Below are 27385 nucleotides of genomic sequence, written 5' to 3' on the forward strand. Positions count from 1 at the left end.
TAAAAAAAAAATAAATAAAATAAAAAAGGGGGTGGGTTGGACCTGCAGATTTTCTGGGGAGAAGGCAGTGACTTTTAAGAGATCAGAAGAGGCACGTAGAAACTGCATACATGCCATTTCCAGAACAGGACACGGATTTCTCTTGCTTCAGAAAAGGAAATGAATGTGAAGTTCTACATCTTCCACATTATGGTGTGACAAAAGCCCAACTGTATGTCAGTTTTTAATGCCTATGATACTCCCTGTGAAAAATTAAAATGAGACTAGTTATACTTTGATATGGAAAACTATAGTGAGATCTGTAAGAAAAAGGTGATGTCTAAAGGGAGACTACTTACAAATTCAGGCATCTAAAAACAACATTATGAATCTTATGGCTGCCTAAAGGGGAAAGGAGCTAAAATGTCTATCAGAATGATTTCCCTATTCACACGAAATTCAACTTTTTGCATACTCTGGACTTTACCTTATGGAAGTGATGGTACCTCCAACCTTTTCTCTGCTGTTACACAGCTGACATGGGCCTCACACCCAGAACTTGGGCTCAGAAGGCTTCCTCAGACTCTGGAGTTCAAATCCACACCTCCTGCCTCTACAGCACAGCACCTGAGAAAAACACTTACCGCTCAGTGCTTGACCTGCTCTCCCTAAGAGGCTTTTTAAAAAAAAAAAAAATCTTCAATACAACTACACAAGAGTTTCTACAAAAATACATCATCATCATCGTCATAGAATCATAAAGGTTGGAAAAGACCTTTGAGATCATCAAGTCCAACTGCAAACCCACCACCATGCCTGCTAAACCATGTCCCTAAGTGCCTCATCCTCACTTCAGATACTTTACAGCAGAATTTGCATCTACTACTGTGTTGAGCAACAGGAAAATTTCTGTATGTGGAACACTACAGCTTACACACAGTACTTGTTCTTCTGGAATTCACCCGTTCAATAGAGATCAGCAATATTTAGATTTTCTTAAGTTCTGTTGACTTCAATTAATTCCTATGCTTCACATAGGAATGCAGAGAAAGTAAGTTATTTGTACTGTAGCCTCACCACAGGGGCATACCTAGATTAGAAGCAAATTACAGTAGATAAGCAACTGAATTGATTTTTAATTCCTTAGAGGTAAACTATTTAGTATTACAGATGAATGCATGTAGAAGTGCTTAAGAAGTATCTAAATCAGATAAGTGGTGTCCTCACAAATCTTTAGATGTATTATAAATTGTGCTTTGAGAACATAACTCCTTTAAAGAGCTCCTTTACATAGAACATAGCTCCTTTAAATGTTGAGTATTTTTGCCTTTTAATCTTGACCTCTAATATTAATCCTCTGATGATAGAAACTATCTTCCATGATAGTTTTTCTGCTTTGTTTTAAAGACAGGAAGTAAACCTAATCCCAATATTTCAGTAACAGCCCTTTATAGAAGCCAATTAGATATCTCTCTTATTCAAGAATACAAAGACAGCAAATAGTTTAAAAAGGAAAAAAAAGGAAAAAAAAAAAAAGGTAAAAAGCTTGTTTGACATTAGGATGAACATGTACCCGAAATAAAGCTTTCAACTAAAATTATACAATTTATTTGACGATCTTTTGATCGTAAGACAGTCTGATACCAGGTTAGTGAGGTGTTCTTAATCAAATGAAATATTCAGAACTCATTCTCTAAAAACTGCACTATTTTAAAGGAATTTTTCTTCCATTTTTTAGCTCTAATGCAAATATATCATTAAGTGTTTTTTGTTTTTTCAGCATTTTGTAAATTTGCAAGATTCAGAGACAGAGCTGTGGTCTGCATCCTCCTGGTTGTTGCTGCCCACAGGCCTCCTCACCGTCTCAGTGCAGTTCTGTATAATGCCCAGATGGGTGCGACATCCCCACAGGCCTGGTACTGTTTATCATCATAACGATGACTATAGCAACGCATAGCTGGGTGTGAGTAAGCTAAGCAATACACTGAGAGCCTAAGTTTAGTCATCAGTATTTCAAAATTACTTAGATTTTAACTGTTCTTTGACCTGAATATATTGCAGTAACATGTTTGCCTGTATAAAACAGAAAGCAGCTATATTAAAAACATCCTTGAAGGAACACACACCATTCCTGCACAACCCATAGCGAAAAAAAAGATGCTGATGCACCAGAAGCTAAAATATGAATTACTGATAAATGTTGTAGATGAGAGCACATAAAATCTTGACAAGTGTATTGTACTCGGGAGCTTTGTTTTGATCAGCCATTCACTTAGCAGAAATACCACAGAAATGGAAGTTTTCTGAGTACTCAGGTTGCCTAACCAGGTAATATACTTCTCTGAAATATCTTCTAGCAATAGCTTCAAATATGCTCTCCAGGTTAAGGAACAGGAGAGCAAAACCTCTTCAGGCTCTTCTCTATGAAGGTGAATTTTGGCCCAAGCCATCAGTCTGGGTAAGGTTACTCTGCCTGTTCAGCTGCAAACAAAGGGTGAGACAGTAAAGGCTCCGTCTTCCTGCCATAGCCTATCAAGAAAAGATTTTTTAGTTCTGCACTGCTGCTTGCTCTTCATTGCTTGAAGGTCAGGAAGCTATAAACAGCATGAAAACCAAAGATCCCGGCATATTATGTCTGCAAGGCGACACATACAGGCATGCACAGAGCTTTTTAACTTCACTTGTTAAAGATAAAAGACTAAGTTAAAGACTATGAGGACAGGCACCTGTGTAAAGTAGATTACAGAGAACATTTTGAGCCAAGAATACTGTTCTATCTCAACTGACCATTAGTTTTACAACAGAAAATTCTTTACAGTGAATATTATGAATGCAAGCCAAATACTTAACAGCTAGCTTCAATTATTTATTATTCTATATAGACTAGTAAATCATCCTGAGAAGTCACAGTCCTTGATGTAATTACAGTTGTCATTAATGGGGCTTTAATATTTGACATAAGAATATTATTTGAGCAGAAAAACTTATTTACAGTGTCAGTTTTAAATTAGCTCTTGAGGGATTTGAAGGATACTCAGTATTGGTTGGCAGGTTTGGAGATTATTCTCCTCAAAGAGCTGTGCAGGATCTGCATATTTTTTCAAATCGTTAATTGGTAAAAAGCTTTGTATCTGTAAAGCTTGAAGCCTGCAGATAATGTCCAGACATATATATTTCCTACTGGGAGCAAGCCACCACACTGCATAAGAAATGAAGAATGTCAGTAACGCTGCGATTTCAATTTTAAAAGAATTAACATCATCACACCCTCCCCCCCACCTCCACCATACACAGCCCTTCCTGACTTCAGGAAGACTTTATCACCTCAGGAAAATTAACAGATGTACAGGTGAAGCATAACTTACTTTTAAAAAAAAATCTATATAATTCATACTCATAATTCATACTCAAGTCTAAAGGTTTAGATTGCCCCTTCACAAATGTGGATGAGATTAAAAACAAAACAAAACAAAAAAAGCTAAAAAAGAAAATAATGTTGAATCACTCTTCATTAAACTCTTTAGTGTATATGCGAAATATCATGGATGATGCGGCTCATGAAGATCATTCAACTGTTGAGCAATCTATTGCAAGAAAAATAGAAGGAAAGAAGTCCAGTGAAAAGCAACAACAATTGAAGGAACTTAAAAAAGAAAAAGACAAATAAACAGAAGGAGAGAGAAAAGGAAGCTGGAGCAGAACATGCACTGATCCCCACAATTAACATACTTTCTCCATAGGTACTAGTTCTCAAGTAAATACCAATATCCAAATGCAGCCAATACATTAAAAGCATTTACTAGTAATTATTCAGAGTTCTCATTGCAGATTCCCAGGATACAGCTGTAATGGACTAGAATTTGCTCTACCTTCAAGGGTAATACATTAAAAAAAGCAAAAATAAACAACACACACAAAAAACCACCAAACCACTTTTCAGTGGGCAAAATTTTAATAACAACACAATAAAACCATTATACAAAAATCATGTACATATTTTGACAGTTATAAATAATATACACACTATATTTCACTCTGTGGAAAGTGTTTTAGATTAGATTTAGACAGCTTTAGATTATTCTGACTGGCTGTTACTTCACAGTGGGTGAGAAAAAAAACCCTACTTTTTCCAAAAGGGCAGCTGGAAGTTTGACAGTTCCTTTCATCTATAGGAAGAGACTTACTGTATGTGTAAAGTTAGTAAAGCTTTTCCAGAGGCAATAATTGGAAATCAACGTGCCTAATGCTCTGCTAGAGTGAACAGTGCAAAGTGGGCCAAAGAAATCTGTTCTCTTGTTTGCTTGCTTTGCTTTTCCAGCATGGTAGGGAAGAAGAGAAATCAAGCTACAAAACAGGAGCCAAAAGCCTACAAGCCTAGTATAACATTTGTGTCTGCAATATTGTATTTTCATCCCTGTGGCTGCTGCAGGTCTGAGTATAACTGCAAGAATTTAGAAACAAGTAATAATAATAATAAAATACAGACACTTCAATGATGATTCAAGTATCACTTTGCCTGAATTTGGAAATATAATTTTGGAAACATCAAGGTATTTCAGATGGCGCTGGTTAAAAAGTGACGGAAGCCTTAAGTTTCAAAGGAAAAAATATTTTTACTAAGAAAAAAAAAAAGGTGGAATACTTAAACTGACCCACTAGATTAAGATGTTATTACATACAGCCGCGAGCGTCCATAAAAACGAAGCAGCTTCTGTATGTAGGAATAAAGAGCACACAAGTGAACAGCTAGGAGTGGATACTTCTACAACACTTGCAGTCTTTCCAATTGGTTTCTCATCCTACCACAGTCAACTGCTGAAATGGCAAAGATTCTGTATTGTATGACAGGCACTCAATTTTGTATCAGGCAATCTTTGGGCATTCTTCTCTGTGCTTCAGTTTGAATTTGAAAGACAAATTACATATATGTTTCCTCATTTTGGGCAAGTAATAGTTAATGAGTACATAAGGAAGAACAGAAAAGAAAGGTATAAAAAATTCAATTTAAAAAGCATGTTTACCCCTCCTTTTTCATACCATCACCATGCTTTTCTTACATGTTCTTTTTCCTGCCCCATTATGCAGTTTCCTGCTGAAATTGTTATTCCACTGTGCAGAATCCAAACACTGTTATATAGTACAGCGTTAAGGAATTTCCTGAGTCAGGTTTATTCATCATTATCTGTAAAAAGCAGGATGAAGAGGAGAGAAAAGGAGACAAAGGATAAAGATCAGCCCAAAGTAAGAAAATAAAAAGTTAGAGAAACAATTTAATACACAATAATAGAAGAATTCATTAAGTCAGAAAAGTCCTATCTTGAAAACACTAGTGCCACAAATAGTTCACAGCAATGAACATCTCTATTGGATTAGTGAATTTCTTAATGTACTTGCATCTCAAATTGCTTGCTTCACTTTCTATAGAGGTTTTTTTCCAGCTCTTCTTGAGTGATATAAAATTTAGGACAGAAGCTCCTGAAAATGCTCCTGATTGTCACTTGCTCTCTGTTAACCTTCTAAAGCTTTATTTTTCTCTAAATCTCAAAAACATAGTATTTTTTTCCTTTTTCATATGCTACCACATATTTGTAAAATCAAGCTCAAGCTATGAAAAATAGCAATTTATTCATCAGTATTTAGCAAGATCAAAGTCAGCTCATCTAATAGGATTCAATCAGGCAACAGCTTATAATTTAAAAGTATGCCAAATACTTTTAGCAAATTGTCATTTTATGCCTTTAGTACTGATTTTAAAATATGTTTAAGGCAAAGCATTAAAGAAAAATAAACTGGTAACTCTCCCTTTTTTCCCCTGTCCTATATTGTCCCGTTTGCTTGAAAGACTAACACGATATATCTTTCCAATTCTTTTAAGTCAATCAATTGAAACAAACTGTTGGGGACACTTTTTTTTGTCGTGCAACACAGAATGAAACCAACATGGCACGAGTGTTCTGAGTGACTGCAACACTGTTCTGCAACACTGGCAAAGAAAAAATGGGAAATATAATGGGAATCTCCCTTTCTTATGAAAAATTAATGTGTTTTTAAAACTATTTTCCTCCTAGAAAATATTCATATACAAAAACCTTAGAAAATCATATTTAGAATAATCTTCCCTGATTTTTTATTCACTTGCTATTGCAACAGATACGTAAAAGGATTCAAAATATGCAGAAAATAGACATTGAATAACATGTATTTCAAAGTTTTAACTATATAATTCATTAAATACAATGATGGATATATTTATATATTAAAGTTTCTAGTGTCTATAAAAATAATTTGAGATATTTCAGATTTCTATTTTTTCCCCACAAAGGCTTTTACTAATAGAAAGGGAAAATTACAAAACTGCAATTTATTTCTTGGCACCAGCGTTTCTAGATAGTGGGCTGTGGGGCATCTCCTGCAGTGACTCTCTGAAGACTCCAGGTAACTGCCCATTTGCTTAGCAAGCTGCTAATCTAGGGAGGGTCCCTCCAAGACAAATTACCTGCATGCAGCAGGGAGCAGCCTGAAAACCAAGATAGATCAATATTTCCATCCCAGGTTCTTCTAGGCTATATGTCAGCTATACAATTAGAAATAAATGAAACTTTCCTTTCAGAAAAGTAGTGATGCTAGTTCAAATAACACTGTAACCTGTTAAAAGAACGGCTCTGGGAAGAAGAGTATTATTTTGGGTTTTTTGTTTATTTTTAAATCACTAACCCTTAAATTTACTTTAACTCTGAAATTTTTATTCTAGACTTGGATCTAAATGACTGTTTTCCGGAAATTAATCAATCATATTTCACCTTAAGTTGAAATCACATCTTAACCTTAAGTTGAAATCACATCTTAACCTTAAGTTGAAATCACATCTTAACCTTAAGTTGAAATCACATCTTAACTGTGCTCTATCAAAAGTCTTCCATGCTTTGCTGTAGCAATAAAAATACCCTTTGTGAAATAAGTGAGCTTTCTCAATTTAATTAATCACTATAACAGTAAAGCACAGAGATGTTTTAAAAGTATATTAGGACCTATTATATATCATCAAACATATGACAAAGATAATGCATAATTACCACAACTTGATTACCTTCCTGGTAGGCTCCGTCTGCCATTACTAGGTGAAGTATTTTAGCATACAGGTGTTTGTGTTCATTTCCCAGAATAGTTTGAACTATGGTTGAACAAGCAGCAATATTTTCATCTTCATCTTCATGTATAGCCTAGGAGAAGGAAAAATCTGTATGGCCAAATTTTACGTGTGTATAAAATAAAAGAGTTCATTGATTTACGCCATGCTATTCACAGTTAAACCCCAAGCTTTCCTCTTTAAGCCACTAGCATAGAATTCTGTGTTAATGTTTTTGCTTGTTGAAACAAAGTAAAAGACTGAAGAAACGTGTGCTAATTCTAGCCACACAGTGACATTAGTTACAAGTGCAATAAACACCTTAAGTACGTTCATCATCTTTAAAATATTTCCCACGAGGTTATTTCACAAACCTTTATTTTATCATACACTTCAATGAATTTCTCAAAGCCTATTTCCTGTTCCAGGTTATATCTCAACTCTTCCAAATGGCTGAAGAGACTATCGCATTCCTCACACTCACTGGCAATCTCTCCATCACTATTATCTAAAAAGAAAGAATGAGCAATAGTTAAAAAAAAAAAAAAAAAAAAAAAAAAAAAAGTTTTCCCACATTGTGCTTATGTTGCTTCCATGTACCAAAATCTGACATCTACACAGATCTCTAAATCTAATGAAGGCAGCTAAGCTCAGGAGTGTTAAAGGACAGATGTTCTAAACAACCCGAAATGAAAAAGGGACAGTCCATTTCTTGACAGAGCCAAGACATTCTGATTCCCAAATGGGAAGCACTTAGCTATCTTCTCCAAGAAGTGTTCAGTGGCTGTAAGTAACAATACAAGGTAGAATCCTTACGCAAAATCCTACTAGCCAAAATGATATAAATTGCAAACTGAGTCTGAGAAACATACTTTCTCGGTAGTTACTTGCATTATGAGAGATTCTTTCTGCATATCCAAGCTACACACACAGGTATTACTTAAGTTGACTTTACTTTAAAACACTCACTAGAATATGTTACCTAGGCAGGAATGTTATTTTACAGGAATAATTTAGATATTCAATTTAAAGTTGTCTTTAAGGCAAAAATGTCATAACAACTACATAGTAATTACTAATTTTATACATTTTTATACATATATCTATAACATACACTGCTTTAAAACAGTAGTAAATTACTGACAACTCAACCAGAATTTCATAAACAGAAGTGACACTTGAGTATACTACTGTGTATTACAAACACAAAACTCTAAAAGCAATGGTAGCTTTGTAGTGTTTTTAGTTTGACTGCATTAGTAGCTATTTGGGAGAAGGACCAGGTTAATAACTTCACGTTCCTTTTCAGTGGCCCTTTAATTAGTTAATTCTAACAGAAGCTGGATCCCAAACACTCCAGTTATGTCAACTGTTATGGATTTTTCCATTCTTACACTGCAGTCATGAATTATTCAAAGAAGAAAAAAATAAAAGTGTTTGATCTTCCTTGAAGACACATTTTAGGTGACACAAAAAAAAAAAAAAAAAAAAAAAAAAAAACACACACACACATTGACAGAGCCCTGGAACAGGCTGCCCAGAGAGGTTGTGGAGTCTCCTTCTCTGGAGATCTTCAAACCCGCTTGGACGCAGTCCTGTGCCACGTGCTCTAGGTGACCCTGCGTGTGCAGGGGGCTGGACTAGATGATCTCTAGAGGTCCCTGCCAACCTTAAGCATTCTGTGATTCTATTTTATATATATATAAAATAATATATATATATAATAATATATATATATAAAATCAGTGGCTAACAAACAGACAACATTTAATTTACAACACTGATTGCTGCCTAGATGTTCACCTTGACATTCAGAAAATGTAAATATTTTTCCTAAGCTTTACATAAAAAAGCTATTAATTAAAAATGGGTATTGTAGAGAACATACCTGACTGCCATTCCTCATTAAGTGCACTTTCACTGCTGGGGTTATTTTCATCTTCTTCATCCAGCTCTGTACCGTTTATTATGCACTCTATGGCATTGGCCTTTAAAGTTGATTCCTCCTCTTCACTGCATTCCTCACTAGGTTGTTCCCTAAGTAATTGTTCCATGGAGGCCCGGAGTTCCTGCAAATCTGTATCTGCCTCCCCAAACATACTAAAATAAAGTGATAAAATAATCTGTAATCAAAACCCTATAAGACAACCTCTGTAGGAAGAGCTCCTATCTTTTACTAAGCCAACTAGAATAGCTGAAAAATATTTTGGATGCATAAAGTCATTTTTTTTTTTTTTCCTAATCACATCACTGGTCCTAAGATGCTGTGAAATTGGTTGGCTTATTCAGCCCCGGAGACAGAAGAAGCCACTGTCATAGCTGATTAACACACATAATCCTACAAAAACCAAAGGAAACAAGAACAAACAGCCTCCCAGCGTAGACACTGTTTGGATACAAGGACATTAAAGGTCCAAATTACAGCAATCGGGAAGATTGCTCAATTTGATTTCCAAAGGCAGCAAGCAAAAAAAATGGGAGGAGAGGGAGGTGAAGCAGTCATGGATTTGATCTGGTATCTGTACATTGTAGAGAAATGCTGAAATGTAGTAAGATTTAAATCCAAACAAAAATAAATACAGAACAAAAAAATGTAGATATAGATCTTAGAACAAACTTAACACATAATTTGATCCCTACAGATTGCTCAAACTATAGGAAAGAGTCAAAAACTGTTTGCACCAGAATTTTGAAGCCCCCTGAAAAAAAATGGTGGAATTAAAGGATATCCTAATAACAACAGGAATGCCAAGAACATAAAAAGAAGAGAAATATTCAAGCAATTTATTTCTGTATGAGTTGGTAGCTGTCAATTTTGAGGCGTTTCAGTGGAATGCAAGGAAAGACCCACAGAAAAGCATCTTAGATAGAATTCTGAGTGGAAATTCATATAGTAAACAGCATATCAGATTATCTGCTTAGTTCTCTAAATAAGACAAATGCCTCCTGAAAACAACAACATAGAGTTTTTAATATGTGGCTAACCCCTCCCATGCTGTTAAACTGTGTATAACTATTAGCGTCTAACGAAAAATATAGTTGGTATAAAACAACATTTGAAATGCTAAATAAACTTATCACACTTACATGTCCTCAGAATCAGAGGGTCCTTCTTTGGCTTGTTCATCTTCTGTATCATCTATTTCAAGATCATCTTGACACTGTACATCTGCTACACTAGGCACATCAACTAGAGTTTTGTACAATTTGTGAAGATCTGGGAGTGAACATGTTCTCAACATCTGCAAAGGTAGTAAGAAAGCTTCATGTTTAGTAACAAAAAGAGTCTAAGGTTACAAATCAACTTTCTGTGCTTCCTCTTTTGAGGGTCAATTGAAAAATAAAGATGTGTGCAGTACAGATGGCCTAAATATTGAACACCCAAGCCTTCCTCCAGCTAGAACACTAACTCTGCCTGACTTTTTGCTGAGTGTTTTCTTAGATTCCACAGAAGAGCAGGAGCAAAGGTTAATTTGGGAGGTTCCATAAAGTTACATTTGCAGATATTAATGGAGACTGAAGTATTTGGAACTTATTCTGTTGCAACGAGCATAAGAGAAGAAAGAAAAGAGAATTTGCTGCTTTCCTTTGTCTTCTAGCAAGTCAACCGCAGCACTAACAACAAAACATCTGTTGCTGTGACAAAAGCTTACACCCAAAACACACATCAATTTTGTAATAACAGATGACATAATTGAAATGGTTTACATTATCCAGCTTCAAGACAAACAGTTTCATAAATTAAGGAAGTAATGGTAGGCTAACTCTCCATGAATCACTATTAGAGCCATAAAATTTTTATGTGAACATACGCATCTGTGAAAATTTGCCTGCAGTTTGCCAAGAAGCCTTATTTTCACAGAGATAAAGGCTGTATCTGTGTAATGCTCCTTAGCAATGCAGCAATCGATTGAGATTACTCAATGTTTGATTAACCATTCAACAGTGCAGCTACTGTAGGCACACTCAGAAACAAGGTGGAGTGTCAAACCAAGCACATTTTGTTCATCTCTGCCATTCCTCTCCCACCTGTACTCCACACTAACTGCAGGCAACACAGGTGTGCAAGTTTCTAAAGAATCCTTGCCACAAACGCTTCCCCCAAAAGCAGCTCTTCCTTTTTATTCTTGGCATGTTAGAAGGAGGGCAAGTGACTCATATAATTTTAGGAAAGAAGCCAGTTTGATCTACAAGCTCCATCCTCTGACCATTTCGCAGACTGAGTTACCCATGTAGACTGACGAGAAATAGCTTCAAGAGAGTTACTTCTATTACTCTTCCATCTTCCTACTTCACCTGTGATAGCTGATCAAATTCTACAGTAACTGTATCTATCACCTTGTCATAAATACCAAAATATCTTTACCAATTTGTTCAACGTTTATGTTTCTGCTGGTAAGGTGGTGGTAAGGTTGAAAAAAGAAAAAAGAAAAAAAAAAAGTCACACGAAAGACAGAAAGCAAAACAGGAGAAATCAGGAATTTCCTCATCAACTCCTTCAGTTACATCCCAGAGAAGTAGTGGTATTCTTCCATAAACATTTTGAACTGCTGATTTCACCATTCAGAATTCTAACACACACAATGCTGAGGGGCTCCTGCTGAATGAACTCAGAGAAGACATACTGCATGGCAGACATTAGACAAATACAAACATCTGCTGAACCACCCATGCCAACTGTCCTGGCAATGAAGTTTTTCAGGGTGAGCAAGCCTAAATAAGAAAACAAAAAGAACACTTCTATAGAAATAAAAGTATTCTTTTTGATTTCTTGATTTTTTCCCCCCTTTAACTTGCCTTTGGATTGTTTGCATCAAACAGTCCTGTAGAAAGTCCCGTCAACAGAGAGCTTTTGCCTATATTTTTTGCTGGTGATATGGAATGCGAACGAGGTACCAAGGGTTCCTCCTGTGAAGACTGAGCTGAAAGAACTGGTGAGGCAGTCGGCATAACTGGGGGCTGCATTACCCTCTGGAATAAGGGTTCGGGTTGCAGGCAGTCACTAGAAGAAGTTTCTGGGGTGGCAAGACAAAGTCTGTTATAAATCTAAATAGATTAAATGCCCCTACTCTTAAACTGAAGGTAACTAAACTGTAACTTAAGCTGTACACTTAAAATGGAAAACAGCACTATAAAATATTAATCTGACATATTCTTTTAGTAATACATTCTAATGTGAAGTTCTCTCATTATTTTTGATTTTTTGAGAATACATAGACCTCAGATATAGCCTTTTCTGCTCTCAGGTTGTTTGTCATCACCTACTGAATTACATTTTCAACACAATAGATACCACAGGTAAAACATACTGACTGTGTCATAAAGCACAAATCATTATCAGTGATACTTTAAAGTATTGCAGATAGATTCTGAAATTACTTTCAAGGCTACTAAGAGCAAGCAATTATTCTAAGCATTAAAGATAAGGCTGTCATTAGCAGCTATTTAAAATAGCAGCTTTGATCTTAACTGCAGCTCAATATTAGAAAAGACAACATAAGCAAAGGAATACTTTTACCAAGTAAAACCAGTAATTTTGGTAACATTTTAAATAGATGTTTTCAAAGCCTGTAGCATTCAGAAACTTGATATTCAGTTGCAAGTACCAAAACACAAACTCCTTCCCTGTTTGCATACATGATATAGCTTTGTATCGGGTAAGATTCCCTGCACCCACAATCTCTCTTCTTAATCTATCCAAAATTAGAAGCATGAACTAAAGCAGGAAAACATCAGAAAACCTCTTCTTTCAGATGTAGTGCTCAAGTGAGAAATGTACTCACAAATACTTCAGAGTGTCAGTTAGAAAGAACAAGAAAGTGCCCAACTGACCTCCTGGAGCTTCCTCTTGTGGCTGCACCTTGTCCAGGGCTACCTTCTCAGAAGCCACCTCATTTCCTCCGTCACATTGTGCCCTATTACAAACACCATATCCATTGGTGGATGGTCCATGGAAACAGTCACTAGTTTATCGCAAAAAAATACCCTCAGCCACCGAGTGCAGTCAAAATACTAAGACAAATAACGAAGCATTAGCTAAAACTTAATATTTTAATGGAACCACTGAAATCCAATCAATTTAATTTTTTTTTAATTGAAATAATCAAAGGAAGAGTACTCACTTATCCTCTTTCTCTTTTACCCACACATCATTAACAGTGATGGGAAATTCCTTGGTTTTGTGCTTTTTATTTTCTTCTGTTTCTTCCAACATCTCTGCTTCTAAATCATCAGGCTCTAAAAATAGTGAAATCAGGCAACCCATTAAAAATAAATGCCAAACAAACAACAAAGCGTGACAGACTACAAAGTGTTTTTTTTTTTTAACCTTAATATTAAACTTAAATCCTTGAGCTTCTTTTTTCCTCTGTATTTCACACAAACAAGTGAAATAATTTGTAACCCCAGAACTAAGGATTTGGCTGTGGTAGAAGTATTCTAAGGGCTCCAAGGAACTATGCCTTCTAAAAAACCTCATCTGCCAGATATTAGCTAGGTACTCCTAGAGAGTATATGGGAAGAGATCCCAGCACAGGTGATGGGGAGAAACAAACAAAATAAGGAAGCACTTCAGAACCCCATTAGCCTCCCTAGAGGCTGCTCTTTAAAGTGCATAAAGGGTTCTGGCATTGAGCATAATAAATTGCTAAGACACAACACAATACAGGCATAGAAAATACTTCGACCTACCTAAAAATACTAAGAACACAAAGCTGAACATTACTTAGAGGAAAATATAAAGCTGTACAGCATCATTTTTTCATCACAGAATTGAAATAAATTGTAATTAGAGCTACCAAGCAAAAGACTCACCATCCAGCTGAATAGGCTCGTACTGCACCTGGGTAGGTTCAGCTCTCTGAGGATCTGCTGGCACGGAAGTTTCAGATGCAGCGATACCAACCGGCACTGCACACTTAGCTCCCACAGGAGAAACAGCTTTCTCTTCATTATTCTCTTTCATGATTAAGGACTGATTATCTCCTTCCATAACTTCTGCAGCATCTAACACAAAATTATTCTACAGATTAAACAGCATACAGTGCTTTGACAGAGTTCAGCAGTAAACTACAGTGTGAGCTAAAGTTCTTTTTTTTTTTTTTTTTTTTTTAAAAAAAGACTATATTCATAGTACAAAAAGGGTTTGTTTCCATTGTAACTATTATGAAGAGAAATAGAAGTACTAAAAATATCATTTTTGTTTTCTGTAACAGCAGACCCTCTTGCTATAATATATTTAGTACATGTCTACACTTGGAATAAGTTGCACTGTTGTTGGAAACGAAATTTGCATCCTTTCTTTCAGTACTCCTTTTCTAATGTCTTACCAGTTGGCAGAGTTTCACATTTTGGGGTCTTCCCGTATCAATTTGCGTTAAGCATTTAGAACTGAGACAATACACAGAATTGTAAAGAAACAGTAAGGACAGAATGTGCCTGTTTTACTTCATAATTGTCCTTAGAAGAAAACCTCACAACACATACTGGACCACAGCTGTTTAAAGCTATTGCTATATATTGAAAAAGTCATTGGAAGGAGGGCAAAAAAGGGAAGAAAAAAAAAGAAAAAGGTAGCAGAGTAGCAAATTGTTTTCATTAAAAAAAATAAGCAAACATCATACAAGGTCAGTTCTCCCTCGGCAGCACAAATAACTAGCACTTGTCCTCACCATGGGTAACGTCTAGTTCCTCTAGTAATTCAGTCTGAAGCTGCAACTCTGCTTCTCCTAGGATCTTCAGGACTGAATCTGTAGGGCTTTTGCCCCAGACTTTTCTGTGAGGTTCGCCAGTAACTGATTTAATTACTCCCTCCATAGTTTCTCCTGTAAGGATGCAAACACAAACCTATTATGCTTTTGTTCACTTTGTATATAATAAAGGAAAAACACAAACCCAACAATTTCCCCAAAATATCGAAGTCATAAAACTATTAAGCTATGAAGTGCATCATTCCATCAATGACCATTTCTCTCTCTGCTATGTGAATAAGCCCAATAAGACACATGGAAACCCAGCGCAAGGTCTTTCCCCAACAATACCAAAGAAAAGCTGACAGAAAATCTGAAAGACAGACTTTATCCCTCCTCCCTCTGAAATATCCCATCAAACTAAACTCAATAAACAATATAGTGTAAGGAAATCAAAGTAGCAAAAATAATTATTAAAAAAATACATCCACCCACCACACTCGGTTTATTGCTCTCTTCACATCATATTTCTGTGATGTCAGGATTGTCTATATGTCTATGACTTCCTGACATCAGGATTTCTAAGTTAAGTAAATTCATTAAGTAGAGGGAGAATTCTAATTTAACTCTACAGTGAGCTTTTACAAATGTTGAGATCTTTATTCTGTGCAAATTCCAGGTTACCCACAGGAGGTCACATCAGCCTGTCTTTTCAAAGCATTCTAACCTGTTAACTGAAACTAGTAATTTCATTTTTGGTTAATATATGTAAATTAGAAAGTGTCTAAGCTTTTACCAGCAACTTGACATGTACTGTAAATCTCAACCCAATGATGCACGTCTGCCTGTGCAGCACGTGCCTATTCACAGGAACATGGGACACAGATCTCAAACAGTTTTGACAGAGTGAGATTGCCTACTCTATATAATCCTTTCTGGATTTTACTAAAGAGAGGAAATAAGCATCACCATTTTGCACTTAGATTTAAGATTTTATCATCATTTTCCCTGCAGAACAGACTATTACAAACAAATTACAAATCATCTCTCCCTGTTTTATTTCTTTGTTTGTTTTTCATTGCATTGTAATTTTAAGAGAATCGATGGATTTATGCTGGAAAACAGAATCTTGTAACTGAAATCTACTATAAAATATCTTGAACATCATCAGAAGGAACTTAAGGAGAAAGTTACAAAGCTTGCAGGTATGTTAAGTGCTTTCTATTCTTTTTTTTTCATTTAGTGGCTATTTAAAAATTAAGCTCAAAGAAAATAACCATATATTCAAATAGATAACTTTGTTGAAAACAAGGAAAATTAAACTCCAGCAGGCCTTTTATTTACCTATTCAATCTATGCTTTGTTCCCCTCATTCAAGGAAAAGCATAACCATGCGGTTTAGAAGCAGACGACAAAATTACTAACACAGATAAAAATAGAGAACATGTTTTCTGAAAATCACACAGTATGCATGGCAAACTGATATACTAAAATAACAGTAAAACAGAAAAGCACTTACGGTCTGTTCCAGAGAGTGTATCTTCCATTGATAACTGAGCTAGAGGAACTACCAACTCAGCTGCCCCCGATTCCCATTTTTTGCGATCTCCTATAAGGGGATAGTTGTCTTCTCGCTGTTCCTTATCGCCTTCAGACAAAACTGATTCAGAGGGATTTTTACTATCCATTTTTCCTTTCTCATCTTCTTGGGCTTTAAGATTTTGATTCAATCTTCTCAGTATATCTCGCTTATTCTGAAATAAGGACCAACATGTATCCCTTAAATCATACATTTTTCAAACAGAAAGGAAAGGAAAACTAGATTAAACTAAACGACTAGACATACTTGCACCGCCAAATCCGGCTTTTTTATTTCCTCTTCAGCTTCCTGGGTAAGAGTTACATTTTCTTCCTTTAAATCCAAGAAGCATGAAAAACAATGTGGGACAGTATGTCAGAAAAATAATCTTCAGAATATCAAAAGATGTACTAGAGAAAAGTCCATTCCATTGACAACTGTAGATAAAGACACCATGCATGATACTTCTGTTTTTATGTTGCTTCCCAAAGACTGAACCTCAAAGACAGTTTCAGTCCTGAGCTTTTCACTATCAAATTGGTGAGCAAGAGAATCAGACTCAGTTTTAGCAGACATGAAAACTCAGAGGGCAACACAGGTGAAGATGAAGCCAGACACCATATCTGCAGCAAAATGCCACCAAATTCCAACTTTAGAAATGAGTAATTCTAGAAGGAAGAGGAAAGTGACAAGGACAGAGTCAAGAAATGTCTGTAAAGTAAAGCAGAAAGGAGTTAGTGACAACGGCATATATGATGTCAATTCAGTAAAGAGTAAAACAGCAGTTCCTTTATATCTGAAAAAACATTAGAAAACCTGCCCAGAACAAGCTGACTGAGAAGAGTAGGTAGGTACATAATTATACTAAAGCAAATATTCAATTATGTGAAGTATTTCTGAAAATCATTCTGTGAAATAGCAACAACAACAAAAAACACTTTGAATACAAGACCAGCCTTTCCAAATTGCTCACTCTGTTTTACACAGAAAGCTTACTATTCATGTACTACATAGAAAGTCAATTACACTCACCACCTCGTGTTACTGCAAGACAAGCTCATTGACATGAGAACAAAAAGTGCTTGTGATTTAAACATTTCTGTGTATTAGTACATATTTTTAAGCTGTCAGCTGATGACTTTTAGGGTAGTATATCATACACAAAACCATTTATACAAAATTTAACCATATCTCTATAGTCATAGCCTTTGGGGTTGTACACAGTATATAACTTCTCATTATGTTGAAACAAACCTAGGTAAAAAGCAAAGCTAATGGTCAAATTAATGCAGATTGTATTCAAAACTGAAATCACACACACTCATGCATTATGTTTAGCTTCACAACTGTTACTTACATCAATACTAACATCGAGACAAAAAAAAAGACAGAACTATCAGATGCTAGTCTCAAACTTTTCTTATATTCAGTGCACACTTTTTAACTCACTGAAACAAGAACAAAAATAAAGCAGTCTTATAATTCAAAATTTATTTTGTCCCTTCCACCTGGTATCTCCTAACTTCAGCAGCCAGATGAAAACTCCTGGTAGTTAATGACTTCTTCCACCAGTCATAACTGCATTGATCAGAACTGATGCTGAAGCTCAGGATTCATAAGAAGTAAGCTGTTTTGTCCAAAATGGATTGAATTATTTGGAGTTTCAATGCATCATCTATTTCAGCAGTTTCTAAGTGTTTTTTAAAATTATTTTTTTAAAAACACCTAGTATCCCTAAACATTTCAAGTATTCTTTTACCTATCTAAATTCTTCTAAAACTCCTTTTCAAAAATCAGTATATTTGCCTCCCCCCATTTCTTTTACCTTCTTGCCAAGTACTTACCACACCCACTTCCTTCAAAGCAGAAGTCATGGAGATGACTGGTGGATCAGGCTTCAGTGGAAGCTGTGGCTTGGAAAGGGATGCTCCATGCTCCTGTAGGCCATGTGCAGGACTGTGTCCTACAGCCCCACCGTGGGAAGGGGCATTAGGATTCTTTACTCCTTTTTCTATCAGCTGTATGTAGTTAAAAATAAAGTAATATAAAAAGTTACATCTATAAACTAGCTTAAATTAAATTAATTCTATTTGAAGCAGGATTCATGAAAACTTCTTTCAATCAAGGTATTATTAGTAATTATCTTCATTAGAGAATTGTTAGATTAAATATGTTGAAATTTAAGAACTTCGCACTAAATACGTAACTCTGAACAAAATTCAGAAGGAAGGGCTACTACAATGGTGGAAAGAAATGTTCTACAAGATCAGCGATTGTAACTTTAAATTCAAAAACAGAAGGAAAGTTAAATGTAGTTTCAGGCTATATAAATAATCACAGCAAGAACAAATAGAAAAATAGACCGTTACCTCTAAATCATGATGAGGAATAACAGCATTAAGGGACAATAATACAGAAGATTCAATTTGAGTATGTCTCAAACATCTCCCCACCTTCCTTCTCCCTGGCTGCTATTTTACTTGACCACATTTACCTAAAAACTAGCTCTTTCAGTAAGAAAGAAACCCAGCCCTTTGAAAGCACCAGCTTGAAATCTTCTCCTTGTTACTACTAGGAAAAAATAGTTTGCACTATTACATGTTACACCAGGCTTTCAAGAAGTCTACAGTAGGATAAAGGTGGTGTTTTTGAGTAATTAGTTATACATGCCTGCTTTCAGCATAACAGTTCAAATTTGTTTTACAGATCTAATGAACCATCACTATGATAACCTTCTACAGAATTGTTAATGTGCATCCTAATTTATATCAGTTTCCTACATCAGTAGAAACTAGTCAAATTACACCTTTCTAATCAGCTGTTCATTTATTAATGATTTCACATGTTACATGCAGTACTACCAAATAGGCTCATGTAATCTTAAGAAAGAACAAAAATGTAAAATTCTCATTGCATTAAAGCCTGGTGCACACATGCACTATTTCCAATTTAAAGCACACAGAAGCCAAAGAAGATTATGTCCACCTTCATAAGTTTTGGATCATTTTAAAAATACTTAATACAATCCTCATTATTATCAGTTTTGGCATTTCAGGTTTCTTGAGCCATTTTTTTCATTCAAGTAGACCCAATTTTAGGCTTCTAATCAGAATTCTGACCAACAGATAACCTTCCCAGGTTCGTAAGGCAAACTAATTATCTAAGCTTGAAAATCACAATAGCAGATTTTAGTCACACAGTACTATATACTTGGACTGAATATAATATATTTGATTTGCTTACGTGTTCTTCCCAAGCTCTTTTCTCTCTTTCATAGGCTTCCTTCCTCTTTCGTTCTAACTGCTCTTTCAGAACTGCAGCTCGAGCATTTGCTTGGGCCTGTAACCAACACAAACACACACACACACACACACACACACACCTTAAAATCATACAAGCAGAGCATTTAATTGCATGGAATGTTTACAAAAATAAAAAAAGTCTTAGATCATTTCATCCCCCTTTCTCTACTTATTTTATAGACTGTGAAGAGAGGATTTCACCCAGATTCATCAGAACAACATCACTACAACTGATCCCCTGTCTCAAAAATAGTAACAGCCCCTCAGAATTTTCTTACAATTCTTGATTACAAAGGTAACACTTTTAGTGTGCAAAGTCATGTTAGAAGTGAGTCCTCTAAAATTGGAAGCTCTTAAAATGAGTTCTGAAGCTAAATGCATTAATCACAGAATATTAAATATTCAGTTTATGCTCTATATGAATGAAAAAAGTTCCACATACTGTTTCACCTCCACTTTTACTTTAGTGAAAGTTGGTCTTAAGGTCAGCTTGCTTTTACATTGCTCTTTGAACATAATATTAAAAAAACAAAAAAACCCAACTATTTGTTAAGAAGAACACATGGAATAAAACTCCAGTTAAACATTGGATTTCCCTGAATCTAAACATTTGCTTTACAAGACCAAAAAATATCTTTCATGATAGGGAAGTACAGCCTACCCTCCAATCTACACATAGGCCCTGTCAGCATCCATAAAGGGTTTGCCTACCTAAAATAAATACAAACTATTTATGGTATATTTTCTCTTCCTTTTCCATATCAGAATTAAGCTAAACTGCTTCTAGGGCTAAAGCTAATCTAGAGAAAAAAAATCAAAAGTAGAGCTAAGAAAAATATTTTGCTTGTTGACCTAAGTCTTAATATATTTTAAAAATACTGAAACAAATGAGTTGAACAAAGAGTTGTCACTTCAAAACAGAAAAAACATGCATGGCTACATTGTCCTTAAGAAAGGACAAAAGCCTCTTGTAGTGAACAAAGGAAAACAAAATGAAATTTTAATATTGATAACAAAATGAAATGTTTAAAAACAAACAAAAATAATACTTATGATTTCAAAGGAAATCTTTAATAACAAATTCCAGATCCTCTCTTCTCACAATTACCTTCTGTGCTTCTATCTTTTTGCGTTTCAGTTCTGCCTCCTCGCTTGATTCTTGTCCATCGGAAGAACTTCCAGCTTCACTCTGCAAAAAGAGTTCTTAAAGAATTATTATGAATTTATGTATTTAAAAGCTGAGTGCTAGTGATTAGTGGGATCACCTAGACTGATTGCATGACTAACACAGACCACAGTTTTACTTAGTAACTCTTCACTCAAATGTAATGTCTGTTTAGACTAAACTGCATTTTAAGGTTACTTTTTTATGATATGAAGCTATTATCAGTAAGAAAATGATGGTTGTGTTGCTGTTCAGACAGTGGAACTTGAACTAAGAATGTTCCCTGCAGGGCTCTCCCCAAAATCCCTTAAGACTGCTGCATATTCTAAGGTTAAGGAAATTCAGAAAGGAATTTCAGTTTCTTCCATGTACACACTTCACTTAGTACTGTGAGCAAGGGTGAACAGGTGAAGGAAAAATGAAAGCCAGCAAGAACATACAGGGTCGACATCCGAAATCTCTGTTCTCAAACAAATTGGTACTTTGGCTGGCTGACAAAATTGAGCATTAAAAAAGTCAGATAGAAACATATTTTTGCCTATGATTGACTTGCAAAATTTTTTCATTTAATCTGAAGTAATTTAATAGGCTTTTACAGTACATATTAACAGGCTGTGGAGTGGCATAAAAATAAGTTGGCAGAACACAGGCAAAAGTTAAGTATATGCTGGGCTTTTTTTTTTTTTTTTGCTGTTTGTAAGAATAAAGAATATCACACTCAGTTTCAGTCGGCTAAAAGGAAAAAGATGAAAACACACTTAAGATTAAAAAAACAAAAACCAAAAAACCCCCTTCTTTTTTTTTAAAAATGGCACTTTTCATGGCCAAAGGACAGAAAGCCACTGTAATTGAAAACAGCCAACACGCATAAAATAGAATGCATTATACTAGCAATAGATGTCTTTATACTGATCAACAACTTAATATCTCCAACAACAGAAAAGATTTGGGCCTGACACAGAGCTGAACCTCTGTGCTGAAGCTCCTACCTGCAGATCATCAGAACATTTTTTTTTTAATTTATCTTTAACTTAGAGATATTTTCCTCTGGAAGGCTTAACACTTAGTGATCCTCAAAATAAAACTGAACTTTGTTCTGTGTGTTTTGCTTTCTCTCTTACATAAATTGTATGCACATTGTGCATTTCATTTGACTGTGATATGCGATATATTTGCAGGTTATTGGCATTATATTGTTCTTCATTTACTCATAGCTACTAACTATTTAATTCCTAATAAACATCACGAAAAGAACCTAGTTTCTGTGAGGCAGGTTCTTTGAATTTTCTTATATCCACATTTGTATCTAGGAGGGTCAACATCTGTTTGCAAGAATGAACACATCTAGAGAAAGGACAAAAAAAAGGAGAAAAAAAAAGAGACAACAATAATAGACAGAAAAACAGAAGAGTAGAAATACACATGGTCACTTTATAGAATTGCCTAGTGCACTGCTTCCCATAGGATATGGAATACCTTTCCTCAAACGAACCTTTTCTCCACGAAGCTTTGCTTTAATCTGTTGACGTTCATTAAAGTTTTGTAGTCGGATCTGTCTTAATCTTGCCAAATATTCCTAAGGCAAAGAAAGGAAGCAAGCTACAATTAGTCAGAAATGGTCTATATTAGCATTTTAAACCTCCAGGAAAAAAAAAAAAAAAAAAAAAAAAGATCATCTATTGGAAATAAAGAAAACTGGAACCTATGTTCCTCAGTATTAGGCTACCATTACACCGGATAAAATCAAGGGGGTTAGGAGTGATTGTATTTATTGCAAAAGGTTTAAGATACATGAAGTCACGTCTATGTGTATGCACATTCAGGAAACTCGGAGAAAGACTGCTGTAGGCAACTATTATCTTGCCGTTATGCATAAAAAACAATAAAAATAAAAAAAAAACACCTCTGGGATGCTATGCAGTAAATCATTTCCTACAATATGGAGCTCTTATGTTGTTACACAGATGGACCATGAAGGAAAGCTAGGCATGGTCAAGGTCGAAATGGCAGCATTTGTGTGATGAAAGCAGCGAGCATGCAGCAAGCATACCTCTTCCTCCTTGTTTCTGGATTTCCTTCCTCTCGCAGAAATGGGCCTGCCTCCATAGATATCTGCCGCATTTTGCAGTGCACCCTGTTTGCCATTTAATAGGATCAAATTTAAGATGTTTGGGGCTGTAGAATTATCTCCTTTATCCAGTAATAACTTTCTTATAAGAAACTGAATCATCCATAATCTGCAGTTGCTTTAAGTTAACTGACAATCCCTTTCAATTACAAGCGACATGTATCAGTAATTAATATCATGAGTAGCCAAGGAGGCCAGAAACTCAATAATACAGTTGTCTTTTTTCTTGATCTTCTACAGCTATGTTTTTAAAAGAAAAAAAAAAAAAAGAAAAAAAAAGAAAAAAAAGTTCTGACAGGCACAGTTCTGATGAGTTTTTCTACATCTGGTTTATACACAAATGTTGGCATAGAGCTGGCATTTGTTACTGTTGAGCCAAACTTAAAAGAGGAATAAAACCCCTGCATGTTCTTTTATTAAGCATTATCCATCATCAGGGCAAATTTAACTTTTTTTTTTTTTTTTTTTAAAAAAAAAACAACCTAAAAATAGCAAACTCAAACATTCATAAAATACACACACCCGCCCCATATGTGTATATACACACACACATTTTGTCTTTTACATTGTTAACTAACACATTTGCACTAAAAATGTTTATTCTTGTTTAGCGTGACATAATCAATGTCCTATTTGTCACCAAAGAGACCCCAACCTCAACCTGTAACAGGAATAAAGACAGAGGTCCAAAATAAGACAGTACAAAAACAATTTAACTCAAGGTTACCTGTTTGGTTTAAAAAATCATTACTGACCAAAGTAATTCAGGTATGATGTAACATATGTTGAATAGACTAAAACATGCTGATTTGTTAACTCAGAATTAATAGCTTACTTTTAAATTTGTACAAGGATAAGAAACACACATATGATGATTATGTGCACCTTCTGCCTTATGTAACACCAGCGCTTCAGCTTTCTCAAGCCTGAGTACTGGGAATCACTTGAAAGTCAAAATATTCTTTCAACAGAAGGCTAAAAACCGTAATAAAACAATTAAGAACATATTTCTAAACTTCTGAGGCTTAGTCACTAGAGGGAGTCAGAGAACCAATTAAAAGAAACATCCTGGTACTAACTAGCCTAAATTCGTAAGACAGGACTTCATAAAATGTGGTTTCAACATAAGTGCTGATTCAAGAAATAGGACAGGAAGATTTTCCATACTCACCATTTCATTGAAAACAAACAAAACCAAAAACAACAACAACAACACAAACTTACTTTATGCCCGTTCCTGAGCTTTACAAAAGCCCAATGGCACTTTAAGACTTAACACTTCCCATCCTAACACTCAGATTAACCCCAGGCTTTCTCACCAAACTGAGAGTGATTTATGTTCATTTTTTTCAACAAGAAGTAAACAAGAGTTTTAAGAACTGATATTGCCGCTGCACACTGTTAATGCTTAACATTTGATTAACCTACCTAGATGAACACATATTAATATTAAAAATTACTAGGACTCAAGGTTTTCAATGCCATACAGCTATAATGAAGCAGCAAATTAGATTAGAGGCAGTTGCCTTGAAGAAGGGATACCTGTAAAATACCATAGACTCAACTACTGAATCAAACTTTAGACCCTCACCTGAAATTTTCCATCAATATCTACAGTTAAAAGCTGTGCATTAGCTGACGCTTCCTACTGTTTTTTCCCCTCTCAGATTAGCGACAGGCAGATCATCCAGACCATGATGTATGAGAACTATGGACAGCTACACTCCAGTTGTTTTCCTGCTCAAATAGAAGGAAGTTGCTGAGCAATGGCAAATTTGCCATGTACCTGAAACTGGAACCCCGATTTGCTATTACTATGTATTTAGAATCTCAAATTTATTTTTACCACTGTTCAGTAACCTCCCAATTTAATTAGCACAGCAAAACATTTGAGCTCAGCTGAACAGCTAACTTGCAAACGGAAGCCTGAAAAATAGGATACTTGGGGTATCTTTTATTAAAATCATCTCATACACCTATATTAATGCCCGAGTCAAGAACAAAATGGATACAGGCACTACTACAATCTTAGCTATGAAGATGCAGTTTTATCAAAACAGGAATCCCATTTTATGAAAATGGTTTACTGATCTTGGATGCTTTAAAACAGAAACATTGTTTTAAAGTAATAATCTCAAGCTTTAGAATGAGTACGCTAATTTAAGGAAATGTCACATTAAGACAGTGAATCAGAGTACTTCAGAATTGCTTTCATGTAACTAAAATAATCCTTGGAACAAAGGCTCCCTTTAAGTCACGATTTGACACTCAGATGTAACTATGGATATGCTACTGTAAAGCTGCAGTCCCTCTTACCTAACTGCACTGTTAGAACAATTGGTTTAATTTAATTAGCAGACAACAATACTGTTTACCAGCTTCTAAGGGTATAATGTGAAAAAGCAAAACTCCATATTTTGGAAATACATAGTAAAACCACACAAGTATCAGTCATTTCCAAGACCTGGACTGTGAAATTGTTTTCTTAAAGGAACATGGAATATAGAACTATAAGCATAAAGAAAAAGAAAAAAAAAAAAATGTGCCACTGTTCAATAGTTTCAGCTTCTAAAGAAAAGAGCTTCAGAAACATCAATTTTGAGAAAAATGGATGCAGCTTTACAGTATCTTGTTAACAGGTAGCGTTATTGTCAACCTATTGTAGACAAACTATCAGTTCAAACTTCACTTTAAGTTCCAGTTTAATTTTAACTCAAATTTTAAAGCTAGCAATCAAATAAAACTGGAAACCAATTCTAAAACCTACAACACTAAATCATGATACATGAAATGTATCACACAGTTCTATTAGAATTTAATAAAACCATGAGAGTAAAATGCACAAATAGAGCATGCATCCCCTTCCCTTTCACTTTAAAAAAAAAAATATTTAAAGAAAATACTTAGCCAGCATTTCAAGGCTACAATGGTATTTTAAAGGTTCAAAAAGAATGCTGGAATGGTAACACACATAGGAAGATGAGATTCCATACCATGTGTCCCTCAGCTCGAGCTTTGTTTTGCATGGCTTCTCTCTTCCGTTGCCAGAATTCTTCGACTTGCTTTTCTCTTTCTGCAGCTACCCATCCTTTTTGCCTGAATAATTGCAACACATACCAAGATGAAAGTCTCTGAATATGACACTCGAAATAAACAAACAGAAAGGAAAAAAAATAAAACTGCATTTGCATATTAACTGGTAGCTTTCCAAGAGCAAGGCTTCTTTTAAAAATGTGTTTTTACAGGTAAAACAGGTCAGACTGTCACAAAATGAACTAGGTTAAAAGAACAATTAAAAAACCCGAACTATGTTATTGTACTTCTATATTTTGGTCACAGAAACAAGAATCCAAGGCAAAATAATGTTAGTGCAGTTATTTCTGAAATGTCTCAGCTCATTCCATTAGTGTTTTTACTTCTGAGTAAGAACATTGACCATCCTTCAAACTTTTCCTTCAGAGACGGGCAAGAACACATCACTCAACTCATCACAGTTTGTAGGATAAATACTGCACAAGTATTTCAATTCTTGCAGCAGGATCTTCTACTCTTTGGATAAGCACAGCACTAGTATTCTGAGGCTACGAGGGAATTGCTTTTGTGCAGGGATCTGTATTTGTTTTTGGAGGAAGAGGGAAACAATTTTCCCTACTGCAGCCAGACCAGGATGCTTTTTCACATGCTCCTCCCGCTGTCAGATATCACTTTGGCTGGATAAGAAGGCTATGTTAAGTTACTCTAACTGAGTAAACCTTCTTGTAAAGATGGTCATTCTATAAGGAATCCAGTTTCTGACGAACTACTTAGAAGTGGACTTACAGGAGAGCTTTTCATAAAAGAAGATGCAGGCTTGTGTTAGGGATTCTAACAGAATAAAGGGGAAATGCTTTTTCCCTTGCTCCTTAGCCTCTTCTGAGTGAAAAATAATGGGGGTCCAGCAACAGGCTGGAGGAAATTGGAATGAGCTGGAATAATTCATCAATCTGAAAGTTTAGGAGGAATCATTCTGGAGTACAGGAACTATAGCTGATAAACCACAAATGAATTAGCATCCTTGTGGCTTTCTCCCTCCATTAAAGAGGAAATGAAACTTTCCATTTGCTGTAGTTCATTAAGACAGAGAACAAAGTACTTTGACGCAACAAAACACATCCTGTAGCTGCTCTGAAAACACAAGATTGTCCACAAAAGCACTTCATAATCTTTTCATACATGTATTATCTGACTTACTACAAGATTTTTATTGTAACATCTCATTACATATTTACTCACTAAGTGGATAACGAAATTCGTCCAAACACCTGTAATACAGGTGAAGTTTAGCCTATAGTATGGAGAAGTGCTTTCCAAGCAGAAAACCATCCACCTCAAACCAAAGACACAGCAAATACTTATTCCAACTAATTGTATTGATAACT

At 35.4% G+C, this 27385-nt stretch overlaps 1 protein-coding gene across 1 annotated transcript in view; it reads right to left on the reverse strand.

The window, feature by feature from the left end:
* Nucleotides 1-4977: 4977 nt before the first annotated feature.
* Nucleotides 4978-27385, reverse strand: part of NEK1 (NIMA related kinase 1) — a 39943-nt gene continuing 17535 nt past the window's right edge. The window contains exons 16-33 of the mRNA XM_088528118.1: nt 25961-26063; nt 22890-22973; nt 22332-22415; nt 20783-20863; nt 19616-19711; nt 18217-18390; nt 16640-16705; nt 16313-16547; nt 14776-14928; nt 13919-14110; nt 13228-13342; nt 12938-13020; nt 11903-12120; nt 10193-10347; nt 8994-9205; nt 7480-7613; nt 7067-7199; nt 4978-5161 (exon numbers count right to left, since the gene is read on the reverse strand). Coding sequence (XP_088384244.1) covers nt 5148-5161; nt 7067-7199; nt 7480-7613; nt 8994-9205; nt 10193-10347; nt 11903-12120; nt 12938-13020; nt 13228-13342; nt 13919-14110; nt 14776-14928; nt 16313-16547; nt 16640-16705; nt 18217-18390; nt 19616-19711; nt 20783-20863; nt 22332-22415; nt 22890-22973; nt 25961-26063 — 2332 coding nt within the window. The 3' untranslated portion in view covers nt 4978-5147. The remainder of the gene's footprint in view (nt 5162-7066; nt 7200-7479; nt 7614-8993; nt 9206-10192; nt 10348-11902; nt 12121-12937; nt 13021-13227; nt 13343-13918; nt 14111-14775; nt 14929-16312; nt 16548-16639; nt 16706-18216; nt 18391-19615; nt 19712-20782; nt 20864-22331; nt 22416-22889; nt 22974-25960; nt 26064-27385) is intronic.

Source organism: Tinamus guttatus, unplaced genomic scaffold, assembly GCF_059628265.1.
Source record: "Tinamus guttatus ecotype Peru unplaced genomic scaffold, ASM5962826v1 Tinamus_guttatus_pri_ptg000301l, whole genome shotgun sequence".
NCBI lineage: Eukaryota > Metazoa > Chordata > Aves > Tinamiformes > Tinamidae > Tinamus > Tinamus guttatus.